The sequence below is a fragment of the Cynara cardunculus genome (assembly GCF_001531365.2).
Source record: "Cynara cardunculus var. scolymus isolate 2C chromosome LG 8, CcrdV1, whole genome shotgun sequence".
In the NCBI taxonomy this organism is placed as follows: domain Eukaryota; kingdom Viridiplantae; phylum Streptophyta; class Magnoliopsida; order Asterales; family Asteraceae; genus Cynara; species Cynara cardunculus.
The window spans coordinates 23,880,123-23,889,499 of NC_037535.1; the positions used below are offsets into that span (position 1 = coordinate 23,880,123).

General features: G+C 33.0%; 1 protein-coding gene across 1 annotated transcript; it reads left to right on the forward strand.

Moving 5' to 3' along the window:
* Positions 1–6,957: 6,957 nt before the first annotated feature.
* LOC112516349 (WRKY transcription factor 6-like) lies at positions 6,958–8,919 on the forward strand. The gene is made up of 5 exons (XM_025123359.1): positions 6,958–7,263; positions 7,360–7,458; positions 7,560–8,006; positions 8,099–8,212; positions 8,296–8,919. The coding sequence occupies exons 1-5, from the start codon at positions 6,958–6,960 to the stop codon at positions 8,917–8,919; spliced, it is 1,590 nt and encodes a 529-aa protein (XP_024979127.1).
* The last annotated feature ends 458 nt before the right edge of the window (positions 8,920–9,377 follow it).

Below are 9,377 nucleotides of genomic sequence, written 5' to 3' on the forward strand. Positions count from 1 at the left end.
GTTTGTACCATATAGTTGGTTTCTATTTGAACCAACCTCTATATATATATATATATATATATATATATATATATATATATAACATAACACACATACGTATGTTGACTGCTATTTTGATGATATAAAGAAAACATGGGTACGATAGAATGGTATGAAGAAGTCGTCGTAATAATCAAGATTTGTTATGTTTTTTTCAAACGTTTTGGGTGAAAATTGATGCACGTATAATTTGTTAGCGATAAGTTTTAAATTCAGTTATTTTAATTACTGATAAATTAACGTTTTTAGACTTCAGATAGGTAGTATCTAGCAAGTAATAGATGTTATCTTTAGAATCATAGATTATACGAAAATATGAACCTGCAACCACTTAATTTAGACGTTACGACAAATACCAGTACTAATTGCTCTGAATAATCGACCCTTTTAAGTCAGAGGTATTTACATAAATACAGTGTTTGATCCAATACATAATTTAATACCAATAATTAATAATTTTTATTAAATGTATATTAAAATTTTAACAAAATTTCAAAATAGAAATAACACGAAAGTCAATACGCATGATTATGCAAACGGGTTTTCTTTGACCGTGTTGTGAAATAAATACTAGTTTTAGTTGGTACATTATTATTAAAATAATGTTGTTTTGTTCAGTATTATATTTTAGTTGTACTGTATTATATTTTAGTTGTACTGCTCATTAGTACCAAACTTTTTAAGATTGATTTAACTATTTCAGATTGTTTCGTGTTTATTCAATTGTTTAGTTTTTCCATTACAGATTGATTATGAGATGTTTATCATTTCAGTCAGTATTTTCAACGATTGACAGATGATATGATAATAAGGTGTGACTTGGGTGGCGTTTGTTTTTTAAGAGGTGCTGAGGTCTGAAGTCTTATTTTACTTCTGATTTATAAGAGATGGCGTTGAAGTCAGAAATCTGAATCAATAAAACTGTTTGTTTTTGTAAACTAATAAACGTCTGAATTTGTTTAAATTGTCTATTTTACCCATTAAAAATTATAGTGTTGAATTTATGGATAAATTTATACAATTTCACATATTTATTTATCATCGTCACATAATTTACATCTAAATTATATAATTAATATTAATTTAAACGAAAATATGTCATTAACGGTGTTTAACACATTTACATCTTATTAAAGTACATTAACTGAGAGAGATGAGAATTGATTTGGTAAAATCCATCGAGATAAATCGATTAAGGTTAATCGAATGAGAAACGCTGTTGTTGAGAATTTGAAGAACAATAAGAAGCAAATAAGAGGTTTGTTTACCTCTTACCAGATAAAAGAAAAATTAGACATAAGTGCTTCTGAAAAATTGAAAAAAAAAAACAAACAAACAGTCTGAATGACCTTACCTCTTAACTATTCAGACATAAGAAGCTGATAAGAGTTTTTTTTTATTAAAAACAAACAAGGCCTTCTATATAATCACTATAACAGTACATTTTAAATTTTTTGTTTATTTTAAGAATTAAACATGCGTATATAATACACATTAATAATAAGAGATCTCTAACCACAAGGGTGGTGTCTGATTAGTTTGAGCTTGGGCTCCAAAGAAAAAGTGCTTTGAGGTCCAGGTTCAAATTCAAGGAGAAATAAAAATCCACTTGTGGCCATGAAGTTAAATCAATTTACGAGTTATTCAATTTGGGTTAATTTATCACCGAAAATTTTCCAAACTAACTGATAACCAACCAAATAAGGGTTGGGTTTGATCAGTTTCAGTTATGCGGTTCGGTAACTGCGTTAACTTAATAAGAGTTTATATTTTTGCTGTTCGACATTTGCCTTCAATGTGCATCAATAAACAGTACTTGTAATGTTGAATTTTAAGTAATATGCATCAATAAACAGTACTTTTTGCATAAAAAATGGTTTTTAAGAGTTTTTGTCAAATGCTTTATAATATAGTATAGATAAAGCCTCAATGCACCAATTGACGATGTCAACAATTGTGCACCACCACTGTCACTATAAAAAGGGTCACATCTGAAGAGTCATTTCCATGTGGTTGATGTCCTTTTTCTCTCTAATTTCCAGTCTAATCTGTAGGCCCCTTCATTTCCTATACAATCGCTAAACCGTTGGATCTCTTCAAATATGTTTTGTGTAGATCTTTTTCTCTATGCAGGAGCAAAGCTAAAATTACAACGATATGAAAAATCTCATCTACCATGGGTTCAAATCCAGACGCTTCCAAAGCCTTTATGGCCATGGAGATTCACATGCGATGACTTCAAGCCATTCATGGTCACCCGACGATTCATCAGTGCGTTAAGCTAGCTCGAAAAACAACAGTTACCCAAAAAAACGACAACAATATGTACAACTTCCCCTCCAAGTCAATATAACCTCATCCTCAACCTGCTATGTAATGTCATCGTTCCATTAACTGGAATTAACGAACATAATTGGAAAACGGTTACCAATGAGAATGAATCACCGAAATTGGTGCTGTAATTTGTCCGTTAGACCTTTAGCAACATAATAACTTGATCTTATTAGGTCTGTTATGAGAGGCCACTTAACAAAATAATTTAAAACACAAGGGTGGTGTCTGATTGGTTTGAGCTTGGCTCCAAAGATCAAAAGTATCAGAAGATCTTAAGTTCAAAACTTCAAATCCAAGGAGGAATAAAAATCATCTTGTGGCCACGGAGGTTCAAATGCGGTGACTCTGGGTTATCTGCAAAGCAGGTGGTCGTCCTGGAATTAGTCGGCTCACATAGCGGGTTGGAGATCCAGGTTAATAAATAAAAAAAAACTTAACATCCATTAAAATTTAAAAAAAAAATTAAGCTAGATTATAAAAATCGAGGGACGAAAACTATAACTTCTTTAAATTACATGGATAATTCTTGTAATTTACTTTAGTATCAAGGCGTCGTTTACTAAATGTTTACCTGGATAAGTACTAAACGGTAAGATTCAACATTGACACTTAATTACCAGGTAAGATTTTAGTTCACCAAAATATTATCATATGCAACAATCTATCCGTTAAGTGTTAACCGTGGTAAGAGTCGTCACCATCACTTACAGGGTAAGAATTTTGGTTATTGTCTTCGCTTTTAACGGGTAAGATTATTGGTCATTGACATATTCATCCAATAAGGTAATTTGACTTGATAATACTTACCCGAATAAATGTTTAGTAAACAGACCCTTAATTGGAAACTTTCAAATTTCTATGTTCCACAAATATAAAAAAATATATGCTTAATGTTAGAAACTCAAATTTTCCCCATGGTTGTAAACGAACCGAACGTTCAGCGAACTGTACGCGAACCGTTCGATGGGAAGTTCGTTTATCTTCGTTTATTTAATAAATGAACGGACATGAACAATTTTTTTTTGTTCGTTTAGTTAAATGAACGAATATGAACAAGAGTACCGTTCGTTCATTTATGTTCGTGAATGTTCGTTCATTTACCGTTCGTTTATATACTAATTTAATATATAATCTTTTGTTTATTTACTTTGAATTCAAATAATATTTATTTATGTTCGTTTAGCCCGTTCGTTTAGCATGTTAACGAACGAATATAAACGAACACGAACACACCTGGTTTCTAAACGAACGAACACGAACACAAAGATTTTCGTTCGTTTACCCTTCGTGTTTGTTCGATTAAGTTAAACGAACGAACATAAACAAACCATCATTCATGTTCGTTCGATTCGTTTACGGTCCTAATTTTCCCTTTTAATTTATCAAACAACTAAAAATTAATTAATAGTAAATTCAAATTATATGGTTCAATTAAATAAGAAAGGTCCCGGTCCAGCCGGTGAGCAAGTCAACGAAGTCACGTGCAACGGGTGTGAGAGGGAGAGGCTATGGTATAGCTTTAGGTCTTGAATAAAGCCTACTCTGCGGGGTCCACAAAGGTCTTGGGCCCACTAAACATGGCCCACTTTCTGAAAGTCGTTGACTGGTGGCTAAACAAGGAGACCTAGAGGATCTATTCGGGTGTTTCCCAAGTTTTGAATATTTACATTATTGGCCCTTGCAGTTTTTTCTCCCTTTTCTAGTAACCATTTGTTTTTTTAAATTAAACTGGATATCCAACCTGTTTTGCGAGCCGAATAATCTCAGGTCAACCACTTGCTTTGCAGATAGTCCGGAGTCACCGCATTTGAACATCCGTGGCCACAAGGGGATTTTTATTTCTCACTGGATTTGAACCTAGGACCTTCTAGCACTTTTGACCTTTAGAACCAAGCTCAAACCAATCAGACATCATTCTTGTAACCATTTGTTTTTACTTTTTAGGCTAAAAAATTTAAATCAAATTTCCATATAAAGGGTATTTTGGTTCATCGGGATCCGATTGAATTTGAACAAGGATGTTTCATCCTTTTGTGAGGTTCTGTTGCACTCAAAGTACCAGGAGGTCACAAGTTCAATTACAAAGAGGAATAAAAATTCTCTTGTGGCCAAGGAAGTTCAAATGCAATGACTCCGGACTATCTACAAAGCAGGTGGTCATCCTGGAATTAGTCGGCTCGCATAGCGGGTTAGATATCCAGGTTAATAAAAAAAAGGATAATGGATAAACATATATCATAAGCACATGCAAAGGCTCAATAACAATTTGGACAAATTGCATGAAAAATTAATGTACTTTAACTTGATTTCTATTTTGGATAAATATTTTCCAAACTTCTATTTTTGTGCCTAAAATATAATGTTTTAAAAATTTAAGTACCCGAGTAACCGGTTGAAACATCAACTGGTTAGTGGTTACTATGTTGATGTGACAAGTGATATGGTATCCAACTCGGTATTATTTGCTGAGGCATTAACCGGATATTTGAGTCAAACATCATCTAATAATTATTGATTTGCTTGTTAAAAAAACAAAAGTTTTGTTTTATGCCCTTTATCAAGTAACATAACCATAAGGGGTTAAAATGAAATTATACAAAAGTACAGGGGGTGATAAGGGCAGTTTATCTTTCGGCATCTGACGCAAACGAAGCCGATTTCGCCACCATTGTGGACCCATCCTACTTGCCAGCTGTCATCACCTACCCTTTTTATCACACGTATAATCATTTTTAATGTTAAAAATATAAACCAAAATATTTTAATTGGTTTTAATTTGATTTTCTTTATTTAATTTTTACAATTAATTTTTTTAATTAATTCCGACACCTATATTAAATTAATTTATAATTAAAAGAAATTTTTGGTCAAATGATGACTTAAAATACCAGCTGTTGTTACGGTTGCAATATCGCATAAAACCAAGAAGAAATCCAAAAATTCAAAAATCCAAAAAAAAAAATGTTGCTGCATGTATATATATATTAGAAGAGTATTCATACAATATAGTGAGATATATTTTTATTTTAATGTTTTATTTTATTTTTTGTTTATGTTAATATAATACGGTTTATATAGTTTTAAAAAAGATAATGTTTTTACTTTTGAATAAAAATAAATTTGAATACATCATAAAAATTTAAAAAATTATATCGATATTAATATCAAATTAACTATTTAAAAGTTCTTGTTTTTTGTACAATTTCTCTAATTAAATTTTTTTATTATAATTTAATATAGGTTAAATACTGAAGTAATTTATTTTTGGTTTAACGATATTTTTTTATAAAGATAATGATTATGTTAGAGCTCAATGATTATTTTAATTATATTTTGAATTTTTTATATTTAAAATGATATGTTTATTTTGTATTTAATTATATTTATTTGTAATTAGTTATACGAATTCAAAAATGGAGTTTTAATAAGTTGTACATAAGCACAATTTACTTCTAATCTTAAATTTTAAGTAATATGCATTTATATACAGTACTTCATATATAGTATATATATATATTATATCAAAAGATTTGGGATCATGTGAGACCAGTCTGTTTTCGTGAGACCGATGAGACCACATTTTTACACTTGGAACTTCACAACAAAACACTGTGAAGTTAACCTTCACAATGTTTCTGCTGTGAAGTTTCAATTTTTTTTTACATTCACTATTAATTGTTGTGAAGTTTCAAGTGTAAAAATGTGGTCTCACATGTCTCACGAAAGCAGAATGGTCTCATGTGAACCTAACCCTATAAAAAAATAAGATTAAATAAGTAATGCAGCATTCTCCGAAGGAAATGAAAGGAAAGGAGGGATGAAAGAACAAATTTCGTGTTCTCAAGCTTTCTAGGACGGAAAAGAAAGAAAAAGAACGAAAAAAGGTTGTTTTCTTCCAAAATTTTCCAACGAAATAAAAAAAAACGTAACACCAAATAATATTTATTAAATACATATTTAACCCATCAATTACATTCTACTGTAAAATAAATAATGATATATTTATAAAATTGAAGTTTTTCATTTCTTTTCTCTTTCTCCAAAAAACATGAATTTTTTTTCATTCCATTTTCTTTAGTTTTACTGCTTTTAAGAACACGGAGGTTCAAATACGGTGACTCTGGACTACCTGCGAAGCGGATGATCGTCATGTGATTAGTTGGTTCACATAATGAGTTATATATCAAGGTTAATAAGAAAAGGTAAATTAGTAGGTATATATGTTCTATAAATATTTTAATTGATTTATAATCTAAAGTCATGACCAAAAACTCTATGGTCTAGTGGTATTGTAGTCTTTGGTCTCTTAAAAAGTCAAAGGTTCAAACTTCAACAAAGGTGAAAAGGGTGTGTGAGTTTATTTGTTGTATTTACCGTATATAAATATTATATCCTTCAAAAAAAAAGTTAAAATCATGATAATTAAAAAACCTTATCAACTTTCATAAATATATCAATTATTTTCTAACATAAAAAAAATATAAAAAAAAAGAAAAACAAAAAAACACACGCATGGGATAATTCTGGTGTTTAGTCTGAACTTGTCCTCTTTATTAACGACTCCACGGCTTCTTTTCTTCATAAATGGCTACGCCGTCAACTGGTTTCTCCTTTGATTCCGATCGCATCACATTCTCCGATCACCACCAACCGGAATTCATGGACTTCACCGGCCACAACTCCTCCGGTTCACCTTCATCTACCACCATCCATTTTCCTCTCAATTGCACCTACCATCAACCGGGCAAGTCTGATGATAAACGGATTAACGAAGTGGACTTTTTCACTGAAAACACACACAATCTGTCAAAGTCGATCGGATCATCTGTCAGTTGTGTTCAGTACCAGGAGTCTACTGAACCTACTATGGATTTGGATTTTCATATCAATGTAAGTAGATGATATTTTATTAATTAGTTTATTTTAATTTCCTTCTGGATTTTTCATCGTTTTGTGGTTGATTGAATTCGATCGTTGACCGTACAGACTGGTTTGCATCTTGTTACCGGATATACAGACAGTGATCAGTCTGTAATCGATGATGGCGTCTCTCCAAATTCTGGTGATAAACGAACTAAACATGAGGTATTGATTTGTATATATAGTAGTTGTATAAGCTTGATGCATGATTGTGGAAATCGTAACAATTCATTAACTGAATCGATTTGTTTAATTTGAATCTATAGTTAGCTACTGTTCAAGCTGAATTGGAGAGGATGAACGATGAAAATCAACGGTTGAGAGAGGCTTTGAATCAAGTAATGGTCAATTGCAACACACTCGAGATGCATCTCGCAACGATGATACAACAAAATCAAGGAGATGAAAAAGGAGGATCTACAGTTCCAAAGCGGTCTATGGATCTAGCTTTAGCAGCTCCGAGAATGGCGGAAGCCGATGAGAATTCAGAGTCGTCGTCAGCTGAAAGGCGCCGTGATGAACATTCACGATCTCCGATCAATAACAACGGCGTTATTAATGGAGAAGTAAGCCCCAAACAAGGCTCTCACGTTCTTCAGAGATTGAATTCGTTGAATGATAATAATCGGAACACCGGAAACGTTGATAAATCTAACGAAGGAACGATTCAGAAAGCTAGGGTTTCTGTTCGAGTTCGATCAGAAGCTTCCGTGGTATTCATCGTGAAAACTCGATTCAATTATGAAAATTCAATTGTCACGTACGTATGAGATTCATTGAGCAATCGATTTGTTTGCTTTACTAGATCACAGATGGATGTCAATGGAGGAAATACGGCCAAAAAATAGCGAAAGGAAATCCATGTCCACGGGCATATTACCGGTGCACCATGTCCGTCGGTTGCCCCGTCCGGAAACAAGTAAGTTGTTTCAGCTATTCAAACTTCCGGTGTTCTTTTTTCCGGCAACCAGATTCGATCGGAAATGTTTCATGTTTGAACAGGTGCAAAGATGTGCAGAAGATCAAACAATCCTGATCACCACATACGAAGGAAATCACAACCACCCTCTGCCGCACACCGCCATCGCCATGGCCTCCACCACCTCTTCCGCCGCAAAGATGCTACTCTCCGGCTCCATGCCGAGCTCCGACGGCCTCATGAATTCAAATTTTTTAGGTAGAAATCTCCACAATTACTCTTCTAGCATGGCCACCATTTCAGCATCCTCCCCGTTTCCGACCGTCACACTAGACCTCACTCAAACTCCAAACCTTCTACAGTTCCATCGGACCACCGGCCAGTTTCCGGTACCCTTCTCCATCCCCAACCAACTTCCCCAAATTTTCGGGCAGTCATTATACAACCATTCCAAATTCTCAGGGCTTCAAATGTCTCATAACATGGAAACCGCCGGGCGGCTGCCACCGGCCGCCTTGGCTGACACCGTTACCGCCCTGACCGCGGATCCAAATTTTCCGGCGGCCGTAGCAGCAGCGATATCGTCAATTATTGGCAGCGGTTCTCATGGTAAGGATAAAAGTGGAAATGTGAATGGCACCAACATCAACCAGAATGGGCATGGCAACAATAAAGTCAGCAATTCAGGTTTTGGAGGAAATCAGTAATCCATGAGCTGTTTTTTCTTTATAAATTTATTTTCCTTATTAATACACACATGTTCCCTTCTAATGTTCTTGTTTTTTTTTTTATCATCCTATCAAAAGATTATTTTTGCTATTTTAAATAATGTAATATAGTTTTTCTCGCCTTTTATATAAATATATTGGAGATAATTCAAATTGTGTCATTTTCAATTTATATATATATATATATATATATATACTAGAAGCGTACTCGCGCAATGCAGCGACATACATCGTGTTTTTAATATTTCATTTTATTCTTTATCCCAGTCGGTGTTATAATATGGCTTTATGTGATTTTGAGAAAACGATGATGTTTTTGTTTTTGAATAAAATATATGTTTGAAGATATCATAAAAATTTGACAAAAATATATCGATATTAATATCAAATTAATTATTTGAAATTCCTCATTTTTTTTGTGTAGTTTTTTAATCCAA

Bases quoted from the DNA above. Each gene is read 5' to 3' on its own strand.
- LOC112516349 (XM_025123359.1), top strand. From the start codon at position 6,958: ATGGCTACGCCGTCAACTGGTTTCTCCTTTGATTCCGATCGCATCACA. The intron at 7,264-7,359 runs GTAAGTAGATGA...TTGACCGTACAG, and splicing joins ATTTGGATTTTCATATCAAT to ACTGGTTTGCATCTTGTTAC. The intron at 7,459-7,559 runs GTATTGATTTGT...TTGAATCTATAG, and splicing joins ATAAACGAACTAAACATGAG to TTAGCTACTGTTCAAGCTGA.